Source organism: Fukomys damarensis, unplaced genomic scaffold, assembly GCF_012274545.1.
Source record: "Fukomys damarensis isolate Sample0158 unplaced genomic scaffold, DMR_v1.0_HiC HiC_scaffold_9, whole genome shotgun sequence".
NCBI lineage: Eukaryota > Metazoa > Chordata > Mammalia > Rodentia > Bathyergidae > Fukomys > Fukomys damarensis.
The window spans coordinates 408,087-434,700 of NW_022900921.1; the positions used below are offsets into that span (position 1 = coordinate 408,087).

A 26,614-nucleotide genomic window follows, 5' to 3' on the forward strand; every position below is an offset into this window, starting at 1 on the left:
TTTTTTTTTTTTTTTTTTTTTTTTGCTATGTGTGGTATTGGGGATTGAACCCAGTGCCTTCTCACTCAGCTGCATCCCAAGCCCCACACCTTTTTTTTTGAGACAGGGTCTAAGTTCCCTAGTCCGGGCTAGAACATGTGATCCTCCTGCATCAGTCTCCCAGGAGTGCTGGGATTATAAGCATATAGCGCCAGCTTATTTCCAGACTCTTAAGTAAAATCACTAAACGAGTAAAATGAAATATTCATAGTGATGTATAATAGCTTCATCCTGGATTTACAGCTGTGTTCAGTCATTCCGTAAATACTTGATTGTTCACATGTACTACATGGTCTCTTGGACTTCGTCTATGTTACTGACCAACCCAAGAAAAATTATTTTTATTAAGATATGATAAACTCCCTCCTAGAGCCTTCCAGCGAAGCCAGGGAAGATGGCCAAAAAGCTTAATATGTGAGGAAAATGGTAGTCTGTTAGAATTTTCAGAAAAGTCCACTTGGGTCAGGGAACTGGAAGCACTGGGGGTTGAGATTCAGGCTGCTATTTGAATACAGTGGTGTATGGGTCAGGGTTTTCTGGAAACATGAACGGGTCTTAGAAAAAATGACTCACGTGATTTTGGTGGCACAGAGGTCCCAGGATGGGCCGTTTGCAAGCTAGAGACCCTGGGATCCTATTAGTGTGGCTCGGTCCATGTGCAGAGACCTCAGAACCAGGAAGGCCAGTGGTACATCTTTTGGTCTGAGTCACAGGCCTGCTGAGGTATTAGTTCTGGAATCCAAAAGCTAGAAAGCCTGGAGTGCTCTACAAGGCAGCAGAACAAGTCTCTCTTGGCACCTTCTCTGTGCAGTCTCCGTGGGCCCTCAGCATGGTGCCCACCCATGCTCCGAATCACAGGCCATCTCCTCTGGAAACATCCTCCCAGACATACCCCAAATAATGCTTTACCAGGAGTTTAGGTGCAGAATTCTTTAATCTAGTCAAATTGATACCTACCTTAACCATCACAGGGTAGTTTGGGAAAGTGTGTTGGTTACATTTGTAGAAGACCTTGAAGGAGGTAAGAGTTCGTCTTGCAATAATTTGGGTTAAGGTGGAATGAAGGTCAAAGGAACACATGTTGCTTGGTAAATATCAAGACCAGCAAGAGGCCAGTAGGGCTGGGAGAGGAGGAGGAGAGAGTGAGCTCCAGGAAGTGGCATGGCAGATACAGAGGCCTCTCGGCCACTAGAAAGAAGCCCCTTTACTTTAAGGAAAGTCAGAGTAAGATTTCGAGCAAAACTGTAAGCTTACAACTTATGTTTGAGAGTAAGAACAGGTTTCTGGGTGAGGATCTACCGCAGGGAGGCTCTCACAGCAGTTCACCTGAGATTATGGTGGGTAATAGCGTGAAGGGAAGCAACTGAGCCCCAGCATTGCTTTGAACGTGGAGACGCAGCATTTGCTGATAGCTAAGATGCAGTGTGAGAGACAGGAGTGGAGACCCGTGTCTGGATGTTTGGCGTGAGCACTTGTAGGAGGAAATGTGGTGAGAAGAACAGATTTGGGGTAGGGATCAGGTGGAATCAGGAGCTCAGTTTTAGACATGGACTTGGAGATGTCCATCGGGTAGCAGAGAGCTGAGTGAGTGAGGTATTCAGGAGAGAGGGCTGGGCTGAAGTTGGGAACTTAGGAGTATGTACACGTGTCACCGAATGTCGTGAAGCTGGAGATCTCCAAGAAACTGAGTGTGGGTACATGAGAAAGGAGGGCCAAGGACCATTACGGGACACCCTACAGAAAGACCAGGACAGTCAACCAGGAGCGTGGAACTGGTCATTGGGTTTGGCAACATGGAAATTATCAGTGAGGACACTTGCAGCAGTGGTAGAGCAGAAGCCTGATCAGCGTGGCATTGAGAAAGAACAGGAAGACTGGAGGTGGCACCATAAATTCCTCTGTGGGGAGACAGGGGTGAGATGATGGGGAAGCAGCACTGAAAGGTTTTTTTCTTCTTGTCATGTGTCACTTTTTTAAAAAGAGACTTTGGAGCAGTGTAGATTTAGGGCAGAAGTAAGCAGAAGGTCCAGACTCCTCACGTATCCCCTGCTCCTGCTCATATAGCCTCCCCACTGTCAGCACCTGCATGGCAGATGCACTACCCCACCAGAGACATGCATCTTTTAAAGATGGTGCACCTCTACCAGCATGTTTTACATGCTAGTTACAATAATCAAGTAGCAAGACACTGTAAGAAGTAGGAGTACTGATGGGAGAGTCTGTGTGCCATGATAGAAAAGCTGTCTTGTTTTTAATTTGGAAGACATTGGTTAAGTTAGTTTTTGTTGTTGTTGTTGTTGTTTTGGTACCCGGAATCAAACTCAGGGCCTTGTGCTTGCAAGGCAGGTGACAGCACCACTGAGCTAAATCCCTGGCCCGAGTTAGTTGTTTTTATATACTTTGGAAACATTTTACACAGTTATATTATACATTTGATTCTTTTCAAGATGCTTCACAAATACTTTAAAAAATAAGTTGTCTTTTCATGTTACCACTGCAGTGATCAGATAATAAGTTATTACTGTTTCATAACAGTTCTGGTTTAATAACCAGAATGGAATTTTGGATAATTTTCATGAACGTGCTGATTTTTTTCCTATCCTCAGGTATTTGGTTATGGAGTTAATGGATGCTAATTTGTGTCAGGTTATTCATATGGAATTGGACCATGAAAGAATGTCCTACCTGCTGTACCAGATGCTTTGTGGTATTAAACATCTGCATTCAGCTGGTATAATTCATAGAGTAAGTAATGACATCATAATTCTATTTTATTACTATTTTTTTATTTTTTTGGTACTTGGGATCAAACTCAGGCCCTTGTGCTTGCGAGGCAGGTGGCAGGCAGGCGGCAGGCAGGTGGCAAAACCACTGAGCTAAATCCCCAGCCCCATCATCTTTTTGTCGTTGTTGTTGTTGTTTTTGTTTTGTTTTGTTTTGTTTTTGGTACCAGGAATTGAACTCAAGTCCTTGCACTTGCAAGGCAGACCACCGAACGGCTGAGCTAAATCCCCGGCCTGTTGTTGTTTTTTTGAGACAGGCTCTCACTATGTAGTGACACTGACCTGGAACTCACTATGTTGCCCAGGCTGGTCTGGAACTCACAGCGATCCTCCTGCCTCAGCCTCCCAAGTGCTGGGATTCCCATAATCTTATTTTTAAAATAACTCATTTGGTTATCATAATCTGCTAGGTCCAAGAGAAACAAATCAAAATTTAGCATGGTTAAAACTCCAATTAAACTAAATTATGTTGTATTTCAAAATACTGTTTGGATCAGAGCACATCTGTGGCTTGTGTGAGCCCCAGAGAGCTGCTGAGGATGTGGGTGAGGGAGCCGACACATGCCTCCTGCGTCTCAGACTGGTACTGCAGCAAAATGCCCTTTTAAGTTGTTTTTTTTAAGCTCTTCATGTTGAAGTAACATAAACTTAGGACAAAGAACTTTCATTTGCCATTTACCCAGATTCACCTGTTGTTAATAGTTTTACCATATTTGAAATCACTTTTTTAATGAACCAGGAATTTAGATTTGGGATGAGGAAAAGTTAGAGCCCAGAGAGTGTTGCCTGAACTATGATGAAGTAACATTCAAAAACCAAGGAGATACAATGTAATTCTCTAAGCTGCTTTCATAGCTTTTTATTATCATTTGACTGCTGTATAAGCAGAATGTGATGCAGTTTTTTTAAACACCTAAAATGTTGAGGAAGACTAGATGCAGACATAATATAATTTATTTGGAAATAAATATTCATGGCCTCCCCTAAATTATACTGCACTAATTTTACTGACAGTGGGCTCTACATTCTAACACTGACAAGTCTTCTTTGAGCTAAAATGTGTGGGAAAGAGACAAGGACAGTGAAGCCTTTTGAGATAGGAAAGTTAGATACAGTGCTATTGATTGATTCACATCTCTTAGGTGCCACAGAAGACCCCTCTCCCAGTGGCAGAGGCCAGAGGCCTGGTCCGCTCTCAGCCTCGCATCTGTGGTGCAAGGCCAGTGTTGGGCACTGCGCCCCTAGGGCGGTGGGTAGCAAATTTATGGCATGGATGCCTGAAGCCATCTGTCATCAATGAAAGCTCTGAGAGGTTCCCCTCCCTGCCCTAGGCCCTGGCCCCTCCTCACTTTCCAGGGCCAGCACACTGCTAATGAGCATGTTTGCTGACCAGTAAAGTGTAGCCTTTGCTGCTTCCCAGTGGTCAGTTAAAATGATGTGGATTCCCTTATTTCTGGCTCCCTAGAAGCAAGGTCTTTCAGGTTTGTTGTTGCTTTGTGATGCAGGGAATTGAACCTAGGGTCTTTCACATGCTGAGCAAGCACTGTACCACTAAGTTGTATCCCCTGCTTTTAGTATCTCTATATCATGAAATAATGTGTTTAGGTTTCTGTTCATTGATCCCTTATCTTTTTATGAGATATAATTCAGGCTGGCCTTGAACTTACTGTGTAGCCCAGATTGGCTTCAAATTCTTGGTAATTCTCCTGCCTCAGCCTCCAGAGTGCTAGGATTACAAGCACCCACCTCCTGCCCAGCCAACAACCTTTTATTTGAAGTGTTTGTTTTTAAGGGGAAGTAATAGTCTATGTTCTTATTGCTAATACAGACCTAAGTTTTCTGCCAGGTCTCTAAATCTTCTCTCACTGCATCCCGATGTCTCAGGTATTTCATCTTCTCAGCATATATCTCCTGGAGCTCAGTCTGGCTCCTCCTGGACCACTGCGCATGTGTCTGATGCAGAGGGGTTAAAGACATCCCCATCATTTTCCTGGGATTTCCTCTGCCTCCCTCCCACATTGGATTTCTCACTTTATGACCCTCCTTCTACTTTCCTTGTCTTTTTTCTCTCAGATTATTTTATCTTAGTGGGAAATACCTTCCTTAAAAAATGGTGTGGGAGAAAGTGATGGAAAGTCTTTGAGGCCTTCAGTGCCTGAGATCCTCTCCTGGCCTCTCCCTGATTCATGTTTTGACTGAACATAGAGTTCTTAGTTACAAATCATTTGCTTTCAGAGTGGTGCATGTAGTTAGTACCTCATCATAGTACGGAAACAACCGGAATAGTTCTGGAGCTTTCTAATGCCATGTTGCTGTGGTTGCCCTGGTTCTGGTTCTACCTCTGGGAAATTTTGAGATCTTTTTCTTATTCCTTTCCTTGATAAGGACTACTGTTTTCCATTAATCATGCTGGGTATATGGTCCTATATTGTAGAGACATTAGAGGAAGAAGTTTGCATTTTTTAGAATGGCCCTCTTTACTCTGTTCTTTATTCTTTCTTCCTCTGAAGCACAAGTTAGTTGGAACTCTTTTATCTTTGAGAGTTCTTTTTTCATAGCATTTTGTTCTTGTTACATAGATGCATTGTTGTCTCTGAGGGTCCATTTTTTGACATTTTTTTTCACTCGTGCATTGTTATCTCACCCAAGTTCCTTTTTTGCTGTGTTGGTCCCTCTCTGTCATGGGCAAGCTTTTCCCCAAATGTCTAGCCGTCCTTTGTGGACTGGTCATGTTCAGGTCTGAAGCATTACAGTGCTGAGTACGTGACTGGGAACTGTTAGTGAACGGGTCTCTCGAGGGGAGCAGGGAGCCGTGCGTGCCGCTGTTTGCGGGTCTTTCTCTAGAGCATGCGTCCCACGTTCCTGCAGAGCACGGAAGCCTCGCCGCTGGTGTTGTAGGGCTGGGGGCAGGGCAGAGCAGAGCCTCCCCTGAAGGGCTCTGTCTTCAGACTGGGCCCTCCGCTGCTTCCCTGTACCTCAGCTGTGCCTGTGCCCCTGAGTCAGAAAACTCAGTTTCGTTTTCTCTTGTTGATAGAAAAGCTGGAGTGAGGAAGCAGCGGGTGCCTAGCTTTGGGGTGAATATGGGAATCTGGATTATCTGTCTGCTCCTTAGCTGGACTTTAAATAACTAACTCCTCAGTTCTACCTCCTGACTTATCCTGCCTTCCACAGGACCCCAGGTCCACTCCCAAGCCTTTCCTAGAGATTGTCTTGCTTTGGACGTATGTAGAAGGTTGGGGTCTCCTCTCAGCTACATCATTCATTGCTTCTCTGCCACTTCTGTCACCGTAGAGCGCGGGGTTTTCCATTGAGAGCATCCACCATCGAAGATGGTTGAATGTGCAGATTTATTGGGAGGAGACCTGTTGGAGAAAGGCAGGAGTAAGTCAGAAGAGGCCGGTCTGCCTCCTTGGAAGAGGGCAGGTGGGAGGAAGCACAGGGAGATGGAGTTCTGGGACCCAGGGAGCTGTAAGAAAGCTTTGGCCCTGCCATGAACCAGAATGGGGCTGCCTCACTCCTTCCTTCCTGCCTGCCCAGTTAGTGGCTGAGACCAGCCTGGGGGAAGGCGCTGTTACGACCCGTCTGGTGGAGTCCGGAAGCAGCAGCTGAGGCTGTCCCTCGCTTGTGAGCGTTTCCGGGCCCTCCACAGTGCCCCGGCCCTCTGAGCTCTGCTTCCCACATGGCTGGGCAGCCGCTCTGCTTTGGTTCCATGGTGCCCCCTCCTCAAGGGGAGCTTAGAAGGCAGACATTGGTGGGAGAAGCCTGTCCTTGCAGTTCGTCTGAGAGCAACGCACGTGCTCATTCTCCTCCTCGATCCATTCTCTCGGTTATCCCCTTGGTAGGTGTCCACAGCCTATCTGGAATGTGACCCAAACCTGAGTCTAGCAGCGACAGGGGGCCATGTGGACTCCCCCAGTCTGTGACTTTGCGGCCGGATCTGGTATACTTGGCAGGTGGAATCACCCCCGCAGTTGTCGCAGTTGTTCCGAGGCCTGTGAGGTGAGGGTTATAAAGCTGAAGAAGACCATGCGGAAACCTGATACTGACCTCCTCACAAATGTTACTATACCCTGTGGGAATGAGGGGTGGATAGAGCAGATCACTCCCTGGCAGCATTAAGACCTTGGGTTGCAGGGCAGTGGTCTCTCTTGCATCTCACTTTAATTCATTCATCCAGGCCTAACCATCCAGTCATCCTGGGTGCAGCCGCTTGTGGGTACCTATGGTTGCCAGAGCAGCTTAGGAAAGCTTTGGTCTGGCATGGTGTTTGGGCAAATGTTGATTCTAAGAGAGGGCCAGAAACTGTTCGCACTGGTGCAGGACAGATAGCGAAACCGTCTCATAGTTTTGCCTTGGATGTGGTTAGCTCTCCCATCTCTGTCAGGATATGGCAGAAAGAGATCCAGACAGACTCCGTTTACTGCCTGATCCCCCAAGCAGAGGAGTTTTGGGATGCTGGGGCCTTCGGCTTTCAGCTTCCACTCAGATCCTGGGTCCATTCACCCTCAAAACGCCTGATGACTGTCCTTTCCTGGTATGTTACTGAGTCAGTACCTGGAGCCTGCGGGGAAGGACAGGGAAGTCTGGACAGTAGATGCTCATCATGGTGAGCAGGGCCCCTCCCTGAGTGCCTCTCCCATCAGTGGTCCGAATCTGGGAGTTGAAGGAGCAGTGGTGGCCGATCAGAGTGACCACATTCAGCCCTTTGCTCCTCTCTTCTTGCCCTGACCCTGCAGATGCTGCTGTCTAGTTGCCATTTTCACTGCCTGCTCTGGGTCAAGCCTGACCTGTGGGTCAAGGGTCTTTTGTAACTGGCATTTCTTTTTCTTTGTTTCTGATGGTTCTTAAGATTTGAAGAGGCAGAGGCAGAGCTGTCTTTACTGCCAAGATTTGGAATGCTGGCTGTGGTGCAGTGTGGTGGAGCTGACTGGTGAGCCTGCCGTGTGGGAGGGCCCTCGGGAGCCTCTGAGAGCTCTTGACCCATCTCCCACTGGCAGGTTGACCACCTGTCACAGACCTGTTTGTGATGCTTTGCACAGAGGGCCACAGGCAAGAGCAGCTGTCCACATCACAGGATCCCAGAATTGTGTTTTATTGTCCTAGTTTCCCAGCAGTGGGCAGTAAAGTATGTCCTTCCAACAAATTCAGCATATACCCGCAGCTTTCTGGCGGGTGGCACTGTCTGGTGGTGGGTTCATTTGGCTTCTTTGAGCTGCCACATGAAGATGGTTTCCACTGTTCCCCTCTGTCCTTGTTAGAACCAGTGTTGGTGTGGCCTCATTCATGTGGCTGGGCTGTGAATTGCAGGTCAGCTTGCACGCCACACCCTGCTATCACAGTCAGCCCTCTGTTCCCTGGGTTCTATACCTGCAGATGCAGCTCGATGCAGACCAAAGGTATTTGGAAAATTAAAATTATATCTGAGGTGGACATGTATGAACTTTATTCTTGTCATTACTCCTTAAATAACATAGTGTAAGAACTATTTACATAGCATTTGAGAGGAAAAAGAATTGAGATTAGTAAGCTTGGAATCCTCTTTCAAAGGGAGAGTCGGGGAACGCTGGACCTGTGTGGTCAGTGCGGTAGCTGCTAGCCATGTGAGGATGCTGAGTCCTCAGGGTGTGGCCATGGTTGACCTTCAGTGACTCAGTGCCATAAAAAGAGTGGAAAACAGCTCGTTAATAATTTTTTATTGGTTACATTCTAAAAGAATCCTGTGGACATACTGGGCTAGATGAACTATATTATTAAAAATAATTTCACCTCTTTTTACATGGCTACTAGAAACTGTCAATTACAGATGTCATTGGCATTGCACTGCTGCTGAGTGTGAGAACCTTGGTGGGGGGAAGGGTTAGAGGAGCTGAAGCAAGGCCAGTGAGAGGACAGAGTGGACAGTAACTGGGGTAGTGTGGGCAGGGTGCCCCGCAGGTTCTGGGAATGCGGTCTGTGCCTTTCAGGCTCCCAGGCCAGGGCCTAGAATGGGACAAAGGAGACCATCTGAATTTTAAGACTAGAATTTCCCGAAATTGGGGCCAGGGATTTAGCTCAGTGGTGCCGCCGCCTGCCTTGCAACCACAAGATCAAGTTCAATCCCCGGTACCAAAAAAAAAGGATTTTCCAAAATTATTCCCAAGTCCCAGAGCTCAGTTCTACCTGACCTACTCACAAACTTCAGAAGTCACCAACTTTACACCATTATCACTGTGAAACTGTGCCTTTGGCATGCTTTGGTTCATTTTATTTAAAAATAATTTTTTTCCTAGGATTTGAAGCCTAGCAACATTGTAGTAAAATCAGATTGTACCCTTAAGATCCTTGACTTTGGTCTGGCCCGGACGGCATGTACCAACTTTATGATGACCCCCTATGTGGTAACACGGTATTACCGTGCCCCTGAAGTCATCCTGGGCATGGGCTACAAAGAGAACGGTGAGTAGACAGAACTGCAGGAGCCTGTGGTGGTTAAGAGGGACTCTGGCAGTCGTCACTAGCTTCTGAACTGTGTGTTATACAGGTTATAATCCATAGATACAAAGTCATTCTGTATTTCCAGTGGCTAGTCATTCATTTCTAAATCAAAGTATAGCTTACAGGAAAGTGTACACCCTAGTGTGTAGCTTTCCCTGAGCACACCTGTATAACCAGCAGTACCCAGAACCTCCCTCTGGGCCCACAAGAGGGGCCATTATCACAATTTCCAGCCCTATAGAGTGGCCTTAGTAATTTGTAAAACTGATATAAATGGACTAATGCAACATATTGTCTTTCATATAAAATTAGTGTTTTTTAACATCAGAATGTCACTTATTCTGGCAATATCAAAGCTCTTTGAAACTTAGCCTTTAAAAATTTGTTGAAAAGAGCTATAGTACATTTACTTGTGAGCGGGGTTAAACAGAGTGAAAGCTTGCTTGAGTCTTCTGAAGTCAGTTTAGCTGTGAGTTTATCCTAACCTCTTATGACTGCTCCTGACCTGAGAGGCACAGCTCTGTGCTTCCTCAGACCCTGTTAACTTCTCCCCGCCCATACCCACAGTCAGGCAGCTCTGCCTGTGCTGGCTGAGGCATGGGGTTCCATTTTGGATCACTTGAGCAAGGCCTTGCCTGGAGCCCCGCCCAGCGAGGCCATCCGGGTCCAGCCCATTCCCCTCACAGCACTGCTGCCTCTCTGAAGTGGCAGCTTAGGAGTTGATCGTTCAGAAGCTAGTGGTGTCAGTATTTTACACATCTCCCTCTGAGGAGCTGCTGCATTGTCCTGGGTCTGGCCTTGTTTGGGAGGGGGACTGGAGAAAAGTGTGGGACTCTAGCTGGCATTTAATTACCTGGTGTTTGGTAGTGGACATCTGGTCTGTCGGGTGCATCATGGCAGAAATGGTCCTCCATAAAGTCCTGTTCCCAGGAAGAGACTGTATCCTTCACAGGGCGAGACCCAGCACCTGGCCCCAGAGGTTGGGGGTTGGATGGGCGTGAAAGCTTTGTGTTTATAGGCATTTCTTGTGTCTGGTTTTTGTTCTTTTTGTTTTGTTTTTGTTTTTAAGCTGTAAAGTATTAGAATCTTTGGCACTAAAACCCTAGATTGCTGCAAACTGAAGCTAAAATAGAGGTCAGCAATCATTTGTATCATGTAAAAAGTTCACCCTTAGCTGGCAATTTATTTCTCCATATTTGTGTGTTTAGTACACTGTTAGATTTCATTTTCCTCACCTTTGTTTTGTTCATGGCACTTCATAATTTTATCATTTCATTTTATTTTCAGTTGATATCTGGTCAGTGGGTTGCATCATGGGAGAGCTGGTGAAAGGTTGTGTGATATTCCAAGGCACTGACCGTATCCTTCCCCAGGACCTTGACCCTGGCCATGCTTTCCATACCAAGGGCAGCATGATCACACCTACTCACTTGAATGTGCAAAAGGAAAATGCTGTAATTCCATTGTTCCAAGGGGATGTTGTTACGTTTGTTAAATTAGTATTGCAAATCTGTTGGTTCACTTAACCTGTGATGATTTTGTTCAGACCTAAAGTTATGTTAAATTGAGCATGTTAGCTGTTAATTTTATAAAAAAATACCAGACATGCAGAAGAAATTATTTACTCTTTGATAAATGTGTTCTGATACTTAAATAAAAATAGCATCTTATAATTTAGTTCATTCTGTTACATTAGCTAGGAAAGGTGCCATCTTAATGTGTTTATATGATTTCATTAATGTATTCTGTTAGTTATTGGTATATCTTCTTTTCCCCTAGAGTGAGAACTGAAGCACATTGTGAGACCCACATGGAAATGGTTTAAATGAAAATTCAGAGGAATAATTTGTTACTCCACTGATAACTTTATACATTCAAAAAAAATTTGTGTCGGGTTATTTTATGACACACACTAGGGAAGTTAAATAGAAAATGCAAAAAATTAACTCATGTTGTGGTCCACAGAGATATTGATGATATTGTAGAAAGGAGGATCAGTAACATGAAAGTTATGACACCTTCTTTCCTCATAGTCATTTCCAAACATGGTTCTTCGCATAAACCCCTTTTCATTTGTACTCTAACCTCTTACTATTTTCGTTAGTCTCTGATTTTGTTTTTTGTTATGAAAGTTTAAAATGGCCTTTGTGGGCAGGTCAGTGGTTGCTTTTGTTTGTTTGTTTGTTTGTATGAGACAGGGTCTCACTATGTAATCAAGACTGACCTGGAACTCATTATGTAGCCCAGGCTGGTCGGTCTGGAACTCACAGTGATCCTCCTGCCTCAGCCTCCCGAGTGCTGGGATTCCAAGCATGCGCCACCACGCCCGGCGATGGTTGCTTTTAGAGGAATTTAAGATCTATCTATAGTCAGAGTTTTTTATGCATTTCATGACAATCTAGGGTTGTTTTTTTTTTTTTTTACAATTTAATGAAGTCCATTTTCTTACATAAATTCTTCACAATACAAACATAGGATGAAAATATTTTATTGTCATTTCGTTTACTTTCCTTTACATTTTCCGCATCACAGATTATACTTAGCTTTTTTGTGGCGGGGGCGGGGGAAGATAGGGCCTCCCTATGTAGTTCATCCGGACCTTGAGCTCACTGTATAGCCCAGGCTAGCCTGGAACTGAAGATCCTCCAGCTCCAGCCTCCTGAGTGCTGGGATTATAGGCCTGTACCACCAAGCCCAGGAAGCATTTTCCTTTGTTCTAATAAATTTTGTAGCAGTTTTCAGTAGCCTTATCTCAGATTCACTTGTTTCAAAATATAAATAAGGAGTCTTTATCTTTTGTGAAACACTCAGTTAAAAAGGGAAAAGTTTTGGTATTCTAAGGGTTAATTATTTACATATCTACTTAATATTCAGTTTGTGTCAATACTAACTCATTTTGTGACTTTTCTTACTCATTTAAAAATAAATATTTTTCCCAAAAGTACAAAAGTGAAAAATGTCGGTACTTTTAATAGTTTAAAATTCCTACTTTATATAATATATTGTAACATCAGTAATGAATGGTTTATGAATAAGATCACCTAATGTTTTGTTTTGTTTTGTTTGGTACCGGGGATCAAACTCAGATCCTTGCGCTTGCAAGTCAGGCAGCGGAACTGCTGAGCTGAATCCCCGGCCCAAACATTTAGAAAGATCACCTAATGTTATTCTCAAAATTCACACAAAGGCCAACATTTTCCAAAGAAAGTTTTGACAGCTTTTTCAAACATTGCACTGAAACTTCAGAGGATGGAAAAGGGTTCCAGAAGCCAGACTGAGGTTCTCAGAGATTTCCTTTAGATTTGGAGCCTTGGTAGTTAAGGAACTCTTGTCCCCACTCTGGCCTGTGAGAAAGAACACTTTAGCAAGGCCACCCTTAGCTACAATTAGACTCTTCTGTGGTGGCTTTGTGTTCCTGAAAAACCCAGGGCCTCTCTGAACCTTTTACAGTGAGCAACCAGTGATCTGCCCCAAGGTCGTAGGAGAAAGGACAGCGGTGTCTGCATACACCCTAAGTCCACCAGGCTTGGGGTGACCTTTCCCACCCGGCCCTCCTACATATAAGAATGATCCCATTACACGAATGTAGCACTAGCCCATTCTAGCCTCTGGGTGTGACCTAGGCTTTAAAAGGCCCATGGCAGCAGACCGAGGCAGGCAGATACGGGGACCCCTGCTCTCCAGTGGGAGATGGCAGAGGCTCCTTCCAGGCTAGAAAGAATGCAGGCAGGAGCAGGGCCTGAACTTTGCATCTGCCTTCAGGGAGCTTCGAGGGGATTTGGAGACCTCTTAGTACAAATGCCAAGTGTACAATTCAGGGAAGAGGGCTGGGGTGGAGAAGTGAACGTGGGGGTCATTGGTCTGTCAAGAGCGCTGAAGCCTTGAGCTGGTAGTGAGTGCTTGGACCGACAGGAAAGGACAAAGGACTGAGAACTGACCATCAGATGTGGTGGCCACTGGCAGCCTAGACGGGCAGTTTTCCTGGAGTTATGGGGATAAAGTCCAATGAGAGTCTGTTGAGAGAATGAGAGGCTGGACATTAGAGATACAAGTAGAGATAACTCTTTAAAGGAATTTCACGGCACACAGAAGAAGTGCAGTGATACCTGGTAAGGGCTGAGAGTTGTCAAAGGAAAGTGGCGGCTGTGTTGGTACAGGAGAGAAAAGCACCGTGTTTGAAGCTGATGGAGCACAGTGTGGGAGCTGTAGGAGTAAGCAGTGAGGGCAACAGGCTCTCGTGCTGAAGCAGGGGAGGATACAGCTGGGTGGCTTGGTTTGCCGGAAGTACCGAGTGTAAGTGGAGCACGGGTGCCGATGTGGGCATGTTGCGGGGTCTGTGGGACTCTTCATGGTAAGGGTGGGCATGGGGAAGAAATGCTGAAAATTCATGAGGAGAGAGAAATGGGATTTAAGGTTCACATTTTGGCTAAATATGTGTGTATCATTCCGATTTGGCAAACTCTTCAAAACAAATAAAGGAGCAGTGGTAGTGATTTCAGTCTGCCGTTTCCCAAGCAGGTCTTCTGAAGCGTAATGCTTTGGAAGAACTGAGGTCTTATGTTTGGGCCCTAGGTGATTTCACAGGAGTCGAAGTTCGTTTTCCTAAGATATGTCTCAGTCACTTCTTTGAGCTGCTTTTTGCATGATTTTTTTGCAGTTACATTGTCTTGCATAGCTGTTTATAGTTTCACTGTGACTTCCCACTCACATTGCCCCATCATGCCAAGCCTCATTGTGTGGGGTAGGCAGCGCTGGTATTACTGACATTGTATGAAGAAGGATATTGCCCCCCAAAAGATTGACTTCCCTATACCTTATGAGTAGCTAGTGCAGACTTCTAACCCATTTTATATCTTCAAAAGGAAATATAATACATGACTGTATGTTATAGGGAAGGTTAGAATGAATCAATGCCAAGTAGAACAGAGTGGTATCAGAGTTGTCATTGCTTAATTGAAAGCTGTTTTTAGGAAGGGGTATGGTTCCGTGAGAGGGAACTAGGCCAAGGGGGAGATGAGCCTGAGCTCAGGTTCCTGCCCTGCCCTCACCATGCCATACTTGGCCAGGCTGACTCACTGGAATTTGCTGGCCCAACTATAAAATGAGGAGGACACAGTTCTTTTGAGTTCCTCTGTCCTTTAGAGTTGGGAACCTTTAGTAGCTTCAGAAGGAAAATTGATTTCAATTTGCTTTAAATTTTTTTTTTAATTTCACATCTGATCATTTCTGTCATAGGTTTAGTCCCCTCATAATTTTATTTTGAACTAGAATAAGAAGGCATACAGACCTCATTTTGTTGACTTAATAAACTGTGGTTATAGTTTGTAAAGATACACAGTCTAACAGTTTTAAAAAGTGGTTTATTTGGAAACCGAAACCTTACTTGAGTATTATTTCACAATGCTGCTGCTGACCCAGTGGAGTGGGTCACTTATTTGTCCATAAGTATAAACATAATTTTTCTCAAATGGTGCTGTTACATGTAATATAAATAGAAGGCATTTCAGTTATATTTTCCTCAAGAGAACTCTTAGATATTGATCAGTGGAATAAAGTTATTGAGCAGCTGGGAACACCATCAGCAGAGTTCATGAAGAAACTTCAACCAACTGTGAGAAATTATGTAGAAAACCGACCAAAATATCCTGGAATCAGATTCGAAGAACTCTTTCCAGATTGGATATTCCCGTCAGAATCTGAACGAGACAAAATAAAAAGTAAGATATCCTTTTATTCTGGTACTGGTTTTCATAATCCAGGTGATACTTCTCTTTTTTATGTATATATTCTAAAATGTATAAACAAAATAGCTGAAACCCTGAAATAAAGCCAGCGGTAGGCTAGAAGGCTGATGTATGAAGGCATCATGACGAGAAAGTTTGAAGTCTTTCCCTAAATACAGTTTAGCTGAAGTCTCTGGCCAAAACTGAAATACTCAGAGTAGTTCTAAAGACTTGAATTACAATTAGAATTTTTTTAAAATTTCAGGTGTAAAGAACCCTTGAATAAAGATTCTAAAGATTCTAGAGTTAGGAACTATGATAGTAGTTCATTTGGGGGGGAAAAAAAAAAAGGTCCTCCCTACTCTTCTCCTGAACCCTTTACTAAAATGTGATTGCCTGATGAAAAACAGTAGATTTATTTCCCACCACAGCAAGGTAAGCTGTGCCTTCCTCGGAAAAGCCCTCGTCTGTCGTTTGCTGTGAAGTTAATTGCCAGAACCCAGATACGCCTCATATTTAACTAAGTTATTCAGTTTGTTGGGGCTTTTTCCTAACTACTTATCTCTATATTAAAACTAAAAGTGTGTGCTGCCTTCACTGTGCACGGGTAGGCAAAGGAGAGGCATCTGTGAAGTGTGTCACTCTGAGGAGTGTGAGAATGTCATGTGGTTTAGAAAGTCTGTTCTGATTTGATTTCGTGTGACATGAAAAGTGCTCCCCCACACTTCCTGCCCATACTCGGCAGCAGCAGCCTGAGCTCAGTACCCAGCCACTTCCTGCCATGTCCTCTGAGCCTGTGGCCCTTCCTGGACACCACTGTGAGGCTGCCTGGTGCCCACACCGGCCTGTACTCCCCTGCTCCCCTCTCATATTCAGGGCGCAAAACCACAGTTGAAAGCCTGGTTTGTCGTAGGAGTAGCCATTTCAACTTTGTCTTAAAAGTTACTAGAGTCGATATGGAAACTGTCAAATATTTTTCCAAGTTAATTTGTCTTTGTTCTATTTGTGCTATCACATTTAGTTCTTTCTTGTGTAATTGTCTTTGTTTCAGGTCAACAGCATTAGTGTGTTAATCTAGTATTTGCTTTCACTTAGCGAGTCAAGCCAGAGATCTGTTATCGAAAATGCTAGTGATCGATCCCGACAAGCGGATCTCCGTGGACGAAGCCCTGCGCCACCCCTACATCACTGTGTGGTATGACCCCGCTGAAGCAGAAGCGGTGAGTGTGGGTGTGGAGAAGCTTCATGTGCAAGGGCAGCGGTTACTCTCCTTGCTCTTCTGTTAGCCTTAATGGCTGTGTCAGGATAGCAAGTTGTCCATTTTAGGGCTGCTAATTACAGAAGAGGCCAAGGGCTGAGACCTGGACTCATACTTTTTTTGAGGCCCTTGCTTTTGGGGCTGTAGCTCTGAGGACCTCAGCAGAGAACATACTAACGCTGTGGAGATGTAATTGCCTTCATTTACACCAATGCTGATGTATAATGATAATTTATTTACTAAGCGTCTGTTCTGTGCCTGGCCCTGTGCCATAGGCCTTGGTTATACCCTTTTATGTAGGCCCCCAGCCAGAGAGGCTAAGCAGCTTGCTGGAAGTCCAGATGTGTTTATCCTTGTCTAAGGACCCCAGCACCCCAGTCCCCTGGTACGCATGCCATTAGCTGAGAGTGACACAGAACAGCAATGTGCTTGCTATGCTATGGGTGAAACACATTTTATATCTTAGCTACAGATCTGACCACCATTTTAAATATTGTCTGATATCCAAAAAATGGGATTTATAAGCAGCCTTTCAGAACAGTCCATTTTTGAGCTGGGGATTGGGCTTGGAAGTGCAAAAGTGAAGAAATAGAAACCTGAAGTTGTTGTGATATTACACCTCACACAGCTTTCACAGTGCCCAGTCCAGAGATCTCCAGGGAGCACTCTGGTTGTTAATTTTGTAATTATACTGGACAGATGTCTAGCATCTTGAGGTCATGTGATTATTAAGACTTTTACTAGTAGCTCTTTTGGGGGGGTTAATTTTTCCTTATTTTGATTCTGAAGCTGATACCATGTACACTTAGGATAAAAAAAATTCAATAAACCAAGTGTTAAGAAAACGAAATCCATTAGTACAGTAAAAGTTTTCTAAACACTGTTTGTTATCTTTACTTCATCTTTCATCATTCTTTGAAATATTGACTTCGCCTGTTGTTTAATTTTTAGCCACCACCTCAGATTTACGATGCCCAGTTGGAAGAAAGAGAACATGCAATTGAAGAGTGGAAAGGTAAAGGCAGCTTGATTTGCTCCTCCCTTAGGGCATTTCTTAAAATCTTGCAAAGCTGAGGCTCTGCATTCTTTTAATCCCTGCCCTTCCAGAATGGGCAACAAACACTGTCCTGCCCTTGCCCTCTTTCACCCTGTCCGGTAGAGAAAGAACAGGAGATGATGGTGTAAGGACCATGTCTGAAGTCAGACTGTTTGCGTCAGGGTAAAATATAAGGGCTTTTCACATAATTTTGCACTATCAAATGGTAGCCAACTTGTTCTTGTCAGTAAAAGTTGAGGGAAACTGAAATTGAAGGCGAGCTAAGACTTAAATGTGTGGATTCATTCTTACCCAGTCTAGAGGAGCTGATAGCCCATATGTGGGTGCTTGCTCCATTTGGAGAAGAACAAATAATCTTAGAAAGAAACACATTTCAGATGGCTTTGAGATACCTTGTCCCTTAGAAGTTTTCAGAGAGCCACTGTGTTTCTCTCTGTCTCGTTGTCTGTCTCTCTCTCTCTCTCTTTATCTGTAAAATCTCTATGTGAACTTAGAATAACCTACTTTTTTTTTTTTTTTTTTTTTTTTTTTTTTTTTTTTTTTTTTTTTTGGTACTGTAGATAGAACTCAGGACCTTGCACTTGCAAGGCAGGCGCAGTGCCATTGAGCTAAATCCCCAGTCCTAACCCTACATTTTTGGATGCCTTAATAGTTCCATTGAAAGACTGGGTATATAGTTCAGTTGTAGAGCTCTTGCCTAGCATGCACAAGATCCTGGGTACAATTCATAGCACTGCAAAAAAAAAAAAAAAGATATAATAGATCAAAATACAGGTGTTTCGGTCCAGGTAGAACTAAAGTAATAAATTTTTGTATATCATAATTCAAAATAACACATCACAGTGCGGTTGGAATGGTTCCAACTAGTTTGGAAGCAGAGTTTAGAGATACAAAGAAACTGACAGAGGATTTTAATGTACATTTCTGTTTGAAGAGCTGATTTACAAAGAAGTAATGGATTGGGAAGAAAGAAGCAAGAATGGTGTTGTAAAAGATCAACCTTCAGGTTAGTGATTGCTTTAATTGTGATTATATAATATTTTCTTTGCCTCTTCAACTTTATAAATGGCAGCAAAGTGTTAAGTACCTGCGTGGCCACCAGTGGATCGGAAAGCTGTTCCTGTGAAATGGCCTCCCCTTTTTGCTCTTCCTGGTGGTTTGGTGTTGGCAGCAGCGAACGTCTCACTGATGCTCCAGGAAGTGAACTATGTTTTAAACATTCTTGTTTCGTCCTTGGAACAACTGCTGCCAGCTCCGTTTATAGAAGAGGAAGTTGAACTTAAAGCTCTTTCGGTATGCGTGACCCTCTTCGTACTGGTCCCATCCAGTTGTTGGGTTTTTTTAAAAGAGCATTAATACAAATCCAGGTAGAATAGAATTTGGTTTTCAGTTGAGAAGATTAGTATAATTCTCCCATTTTTAAACTGGACCTACTCCATAAGAAGCCCATGACTGGACAGTCACGTCCTCCTGAGAGACAGTACTCTAGGATTAGTGGTGTTAACCTCTATCTGTAGGTTACTGAAGGAGACGCTTCAGTTATATTTCTTTTCTCACTCCTGCTTGAAATCATATACATGTAAAGACAGAACTTACTTCTTAGTCTTTATTTTGTATTCAACGGGAATACGTGTCAAGCTTCTGGAGGTTATATAATTTAAGCAAGAATTTAGGTGCTTCTTTTAACCAAGGACAAATTTAAAGCTGCAAGCACTGATCTTTGAGAGCTTGAAAGTTATTTTTGCTCAGACCGAACTAAAATGTGGTTAATAGGAAATGCAGTAGCTTCATTTGTCTTCAAAGACTAAAATGACAGTTTTCTAGGTTCATAAAACAAAAACTGAATGTATAAGTTTTCCCTTTTTGGTGTATAGTCTTTGTTTCAGAAAGTATTATTTTGAAAGCGTTATTTTGAATATTATTTTGAATGCTGATGTTTCTCCCCTAAATGTAGCACTTATAATTATAATGGATATATATGATGACACTTGATCCTATTTAAGCTTTAACTTCTTGTGCTACTGTTAGGATAAATTCAGCAATGTCATTTCAAGGCCTGTTTGAAATCAGCAGGTATTTTTAAAAGTAATTAGCAGGATTGTGTGTGACCACAAACATGCTTGGCCACTGGGTAGAGAAGGTGCGTGTCATGGGGATAGGCCTAGGATGATTTGCAATGCTGGACCTGAAGAAAGACTCAAAGAAGAGTTCCAGACATGCAGGTCACTGCCCTCTTGCTTGTACTAATAGGACTAGGAGACAGCAAACCAACAGAGCCAAGAAGTGGCTAAAAGTCTTGTTACCTGCGTTTGCGGCTGTGTCGTGCCTCAGATTTTATTCTATTTGGTTTTCTTAGCACAGATGCAGCAGTAAGTAGCAACGCCACTCCTTCTCAGTCGTCCTCTATCAATGACATTTCATCCATGTCCACTGAGCAGACACTGGCCTCAGACACAGACAGCAGTCTTGATGCTTCCACAGGAGCCCTTGAAGGTTGTCGATGATAAGTTGGAACAAGCAGACTTGTTATCAGCAAAGGGACTGTCACTTCCATGGTCCTGAAATGTGTGGGAGTCGATGGAACCAAATAGAAAACCCGGTGTTCTGCATGTAAGAAACACGATGCCTTGCCCCCGCTCAGTTCCACTAGGATTGCCTGCTTAGATTATAAGATGAAGCAGATTATGTCTGAAGAAAAAAGCGCAAGCCACACTTTAGAGATTTTGTTCAAGATCATTTCAGGTGAGCAATTAGAATAGATGAAGTTCTTACAAATTGTACGGTGACAGTGGTGACAGTTTCCCATCATGCATAACTGTTGGGTCTTACATGCATGTGACCACAAATGCTTGCTTGGACTTGCCCACCTAGCACTCTGAATATCAGTATTTATATACCAAATAATCTTCCAGTTAGTGTTGCTTCTACAGTGATCTCTTTATCCTCTGAATTAATTTGTTGTCTGTCGAGAAAAAATAGATTTGTGTGTATTAATTGACCACCATTCTATTATCATATCTTACCCTCTCTTCATGGTATGATTTATTCTATCTTTTGTATTTCAGAAGAAATATAATTAAATCTATTTAATAAATAAAAATACAGCTTTTCTTAAATTTGTGATGTTTTGAACTGAGAATTATCACTACTGAAACCAAGACATTTGTACGGGCATTGTTTCCTCTAAATGGTCTGGGACTATAGGTCAGCCGTACTGCATGGTAACATTTTCAATTCTGTTCTGTGCTGCTTGAGAAGCGTACACCTTTGAATTTCTGTCTGTCTTACCTCTTTTTTCTGGGTCTTCTGGACCCCTGGTTAATTTAAAATATTGTCTAGAACTTCACCTTCTTAGTCAGACACACAACACACCATCTCAGCAATATGCTGGCAAATAGATTTCTGAATCTTTTGCCTACTGTTAGGGTAGAGCTTTAGAAAACGGTCTCTGAAGACCATTGTAGTCATGTACCAAGGGCGTCCTCTGCCAGAGCCTGCCCTGTCCGTTATCACTCCCATTATTCCAGGTGAGATGCAAGGTGATTTCACAAAGCATCACCTTCCTTTGCCAACGTCGCATTCTGGCTCAGTTTTCTTTCTTCCTTGAAAGAAGGTGGGTCATTCCCCCTTCGTCTGTTGTAGGAAGCCAGGCTGACTCAGAATGCCTATTTGCTGCTGCTGTTTTCCATTTTAAGGAGGCCTTTCCTTTTCTGCAGGTGAAGCCAGGAATGTTCTGGGAAAACTTTTCAGAGGAGTACAGGGGAAATGCCTTAGAAAGTAGATTCACTGTTGAGTATTTTCTGATTTAAAACTGCTCACCTGAAATTGATACTTTCATACTTCCTGATGTGTAAATTATTAAAAATGTCTTAAGATACTGAGTATTGCGTGTTCCTGCAGAAATGGAGTTATGATTATCACATTTTGTCTATCTGTGCTCAGAATGTTGTTTCCCTTGAGCTTACTTTGTTACCAATTCATATCTTGTGTTTAATTACTTTGAAAGTTATTTGGTCAACATTCTGTAGAATGTGTCTTGAGGAGGAGCTTTGATAAGAAGCTTTATCATGAAAAGCGTATGACCTAAGGTGTATCATTCCCTCTGTACCAGCTGTATCTTATTGGTTGGTCTTACCACTGGAAACTGGAGCCCTGGATGAACAGAATTAATCTTGAAATAAGAAACAGTTTTAGATTGTGTCATTTAGACACTTTCAAATACAAAATGGAAATGCTAACTTGGATGGAGGCAGTAGAAAGGCTTGTTACATAGTTTTGGATTACTTAAATCTGGAGGCCTGCTGTTATAGTTAAAGTTCTCACTATACATCCATAAACATCTTACAACGGCCTTCTCTCTAATACATGTTCTTTTAAAAGACTTCACTAAATCTGTCTTTAAAAAGAAAAAAAAAAGCAAAGAAAAGAGCGTTTAAACTGCGTTGTCTACTGTACGCGGGGTAGAGGCGTGCTGGTGCTGACTCTGGGCAGGTCCTACTTGCCAGGCGATGTCTGTGAGCGGAGCAGGAGCCCAGCACGGTGGCTTTCTGTTCACCTGCTCCTCTTCACATCCGGCAGAAATTCATCACAGATGAAGCCTGTGCTGGTCTCCTCCCAGGACCCTCCCCCATCAGGTAGAGGTGCCTGCAGCCAGGATAGGCACAGAGCTCCGTAGAAATACCTCACCCCAGTTTCAGGGCTCTCCCTCCTGAGCCGAGACTAACCAGGGTCCTGGTGCACCGTGGTGGTTTCAAGCTAATCTCTGTGGGTAAATGCTGACGTTGGATAAAGACTGAAAAATGTGCTCAACTTTTTCATCTTTTCTATTTTATTTTTGTAATTTATATTTTACACAACCCTGGAAGTAACTATTTTGGACTTGTATTTTTATAAACCAGGTAATTTCTGATTATCCTGGCATTTGTACTAGGTTTATTTCTTTTGTTGGCTTAGTTTTCAGTCAAAGAGAAGTGACTGCCTCAGCTGTGTCTGGGTCTGTTTCAAGGGCAGGCGGAATCCTGTCAGGGTAGGAGAGCAGCCAAGAAACACTGGCTGTGCAGTGTCCAGTGGCTTGGGGCCTGCGGATGGAGCCAGACCTTATCTTTGGAACATGAAACTCAGAGCCCTCTGCGGGGGCCAGATCTGAAACACAGAGAGGTGTAGTGGTTTAATGGACTGAGTGCTCTATATCGTGACAACAGTATATGAGTTCACCAGCTGATCTCTGATGTAACTCCTCTGGTATTTCACGCTGATAGTAAATGCAGGTGTGACCTTTCAGAGTGCGTATCTCACAAGTAACATTGCCTAATGTTTTATAATAAATATATTGTGTGTGTTTTGATTGGTGAAAAATAATACAGACTACATTTTAAAAAAGAAACATATATAGCATGTCAAGTTTTGTGTGTTTTTAAGTGATGATTGAGTTTATCTTTCTGCATCCCTATCTGATTAGTCTTAACATGAACATGGGTGGATGTTGGAGTGTCATGATTTCAATCAGAATTCACAAGTGCTTGCAAATTGAAAGGCAAGAATATTCTGTTACTTCTCTTACTGCAGATATTCTGCAAATTTCTGAATCTTAAGTTTGAAAGCAAAGGTGGTAAGTTTTGAGTTCAAAACCATGCAAGTACAAAAGGGAACACTTATTGATGTCATTATTTTCTCACAAGGTGTAACCGGGAGAATCTGCCAATCTGTCTTTACTCATATTACTTAAAATCATTGACAGTGATTGTGTGCTGTGGTTTTGTGCATGGGACGACCTGCTTTTGCCTTGCTTGTAGTTTTGAGCAATTTAATATGTTTGATACTTAAATCCCCTGGCAAAGCGAGGCCCTGCACTGTTCATTTTGTTTTCTCTGCTTAAGGGAACTAGAACCATTCCAGATATATGAGTATCAGTTTTATCTTCAAAGTTCTGTAGATTAGGAAGACTCGACATCTGTCTGGGTTCCTTTTCTCTATTTTACCTACCTCTCACCTTCAATGTAGACAATACCCAAATACCTTTTATTTATCGACTGCAGTGGTACATGTAGATGGTGTGGGGGACTTGGGGGGAAGGGGTGCTAATATTCCAAAGTAACATTGTAACAAAGTAAGATTTTTGTCCCAATCATGTGAAGAATCATGTGAATCTTAAGTATAAGGTTTACTGAAAATAAGGCAGTCAGATGGTGTTTTTCATTTTTATTCAGAAAAATAAGCAAGCAACAAAACCAGTAATAAGAATGGCAAGAGTAAGCCTGGCATGGTGACGCATGCCTATAATCCCAGCACTCCGGAGGCTGAGGCAGGAGGATCGCTGTGAGTTCAAGACCAGCCTGGGCTACAAAGTGAGTTCAGGTCAGTCTCAACTACATAGTGAGACCCTGTCTCAAAAAAAAAAAAAAAACCCAAAACCAAACAAAAAAGAATGACAGAGTAATCATTCACCTCTCCTTGCACCTGAATGTAGCCATGATTTGTGAGGAATGCGTCTGTAACCACCACTGGGTAGGAACTACCTGTATGTCCTCCAGGCCCCAGGACTGCCTGCTCCTCCATCATTTAAAAGGCCAAGGAATGGGCCCCAGGGGTCATTGCTGCTTTCTTTTCTTTGTGTTGGTATTGCAGAATGAGAAGGAGATCTGGAATCCTTTCACCGAATCCCCACCACACAGCTTGAGGAGAGGGACACATCTTGCCTGGCACGAGGAAGTGAAGTGTGTTCTTCACCACAGGCCGCTGCATGTTCTCACAAGTCTTTCTTTGCTCTCTTCTATTCAAAAACACCTTTGAGAATCCATTGGAAACTTCTCCCTAGAAAAACAGCATGAGCACGAATCTTGGCAGACTAGCGGAATCCTGGACCCAGTGGATCCCACATTAAGTGTCCCTCTAGGTGTCGCTGTAGATGCTTCATGCTCTCAGGGAAGCAGAACCTGCCACCTCTCTTCCTAGCTCCGGCACTTTTAACACCGCAATCCTGAGCGTAAATACAGAAGCCGTCGCCCAGGGCTCTAGCAGTAGTCAGTGTTCTTACGTGACGTCAGAAAGAATACAGGGACTTGGTTCTGACGCGGTGACTGTTTCCACGTCCACGTGCTCTCACTATGTACATGGTGTAGGCCGGCCCTGAACTCGCTGTATCAAGGTCTAAGAGGACACCGACTCGGCCGAGGAGGTTGGAGATGAGGTGAGAGGGAAACCAGAGGGAGGGGAGAGCAGGCTGAGGATTCGGGCCAAGTGTTGGAGAGTCAGGGAGACAGATACCTAATATTGTATAAGAAACTGATAGAGAAAATTAAAATTCATCATGAGCTGAAATAAAAGGGAGGAAAAGAAACTGGTGAATTAAACAAAAGGAAATAAAGGCATAAATATGTTCCAATATACCAATGATTCAAATCAATGCAAATACATTTATCAAGTAGATTTGTACTTATCAACAACTTCAAGGATAGTGAACAGATAAAAATCCTAACAGTATATAAAGTTACAAATATTTACCCATAGTGCTCACTTCCGCAGCACATATACAATTATTTACCCATATATGTATTGTGTGTGTATGTAAATAGGTGACAGTACCATGAGGAGAAACAGAAAAACTTGAAGTGTACACTTTGAAGTCTGAATGCACTCCTCTCAAAAACCAAGTCACACAGTTGAAAAGTGAACAAAGATCTGGAAGATTAGAGTTCCATAGTTATGTACCTTGGGCTCATAAGGAACACCATACCCAACAGGAAATTTTATTTTTTTGTACTGGGGATCGAACTTGGGTCCTTGCGCTTGCAAGGCAGGTGGTAAAACCACTGAGCTAAATCCCCAGCCCAGGAAAATTATTTTTGATCATACCTGAACTGAAAGGAAAGTCAACTGTGTAGCATTCCACAGAGGAAGCGCCAGTAAATTCCAAAAGCAGCCTCACAGGACTTGTTTTTCTATAGTAATGTAATGAAGTTCAAAATAAACTTGAAAAGATGTTACACCTAGACATTAAATAAGACAGCATAACCAAACTAGGTAAAAGGAAATTACGAAGAAAAGTAGAAAGTGCATAGCCTCAAAGAACGTGGAACACCATATTTGGCAGGACCCACATAGGGCTTACGTACACTTATCAAAAATGACTGATTTCAAAAAGTGTGTTTAGCATTCAACTCTGGAGATGGACAAAAGCAACAGAGCAAGCCTGCAGTAACAAAAGGAGGAAAACTAAAGAGCAGGGATCAAAAAAAGCAGACCAAAACAAAGCAAAAATGCAAAGAAAAAATTAGCAAAACCAAAAGATTAATAAAACAGACAAATTTCTGGCAATACAGATCAAGAAAAAACTGTAAGTAAATACAAAGTGGAAATGAGAAATAACTGTAGATACAAAAGAAAATTTCACAATAATCTAACAAATGTGATAATCTGCACCAAGCAAATAGATCTCTATAGAAATAGAATCCAAATTTTTGGCTCAAGAACACCTCAGCACACCACCCATTAAATCTGTAGGAGGCTGGCATTATTATTTCCTTACAGTTGGGAGGGCAGAGGCAGGAGAACTGGAACCCTATAGCCAGGCTGTAGAGTTGGGAATCAGGCCACTGTCCATGGTCCTAGCTTCTTTGTGTGCAGATGGAATCCAGAACACTTGAACGGACCCTGACTGTCAAAGGGATGTGTCCCCCAAAGATTCTCCAAGGCACACCAATCTGACAGGTCAATTTTCACTGCAATTTTAGCTTAGTTTGTGAAGCTGATTTCATTTGGATTCCCAAATTGGACAAAGAGGGCAGGGGCTTTAGCTCAGTGGTACCACGCCTGTCCTGCAGGCACCAAGTCATGAGTTAGCTCCCCGGTACCAAAAATAAATAAAACTAAATTGGATAAAGACAGATCAAGAGGATTATATCCCCTTTTGGTAGATGTAAACTGCACTCGTCACTGTGTGCTTTATTCCGGAATGCTAGAGGGGCTCAGTAGTTCCAACAGATGGCCAATTTTTGTTTTTTAAAAGCTGTGTCAGAACACACTGCGTAGAAAAGAGCTTCCTTTGGGGTATTGCAAATCCTATTAGGGAAAGAATGGGAGGAGCCAGTAAATGTCAAGCCTTCCCCGTGGGGACCAGGAGAGGGTGTGCTGAAATCCTACAGGTCATCCTGGAAGAAGGCAAAAACTAGCAGTAAGGAGATGAGGCTGCCAGTTCCCTGCATGTGCATATGGACACGTGACCACCTACACACATGTCCACATGTGTATAAACTGCAGAGCCATACGAGGATAAGGGACTGGG

The 26,614-nt window shown here is 43.2% G+C and overlaps 1 protein-coding gene across 4 annotated transcripts in view; it reads left to right on the forward strand.

Moving 5' to 3' along the window:
• Positions 1–24,672, forward strand: part of Mapk9 (mitogen-activated protein kinase 9) — a 40,727-nt gene extending 16,055 nt beyond the window's left edge. The window contains exons 4-11 of one of the 4 annotated variants that reach the window (XM_010623741.2): positions 2,646–2,784; positions 9,092–9,257; positions 10,584–10,655; positions 14,831–15,013; positions 16,115–16,239; positions 17,229–17,292; positions 18,269–18,340; positions 23,959–24,672. In XM_010623741.2, the coding sequence (XP_010622043.1) occupies positions 2,646–2,784; positions 9,092–9,257; positions 10,584–10,655; positions 14,831–15,013; positions 16,115–16,239; positions 17,229–17,292; positions 18,269–18,340; positions 23,959–23,963 (826 nt within the window). In that variant the 3' untranslated portion in view covers positions 23,964–24,672. Of the gene's footprint in view, positions 1–2,645; positions 2,785–9,091; positions 9,258–10,163; positions 10,236–10,583; positions 10,656–14,830; positions 15,014–16,114; positions 16,240–17,228; positions 17,293–18,268; positions 18,341–19,690; positions 19,849–23,958 lie in introns of those variants that run through there. The other 3 variants (XM_010623739.1, XM_010623737.1, XM_010623740.2) reach the window with 3 other exon arrangements.
• Positions 24,673–26,614: the final 1,942 nt, after the last annotated feature.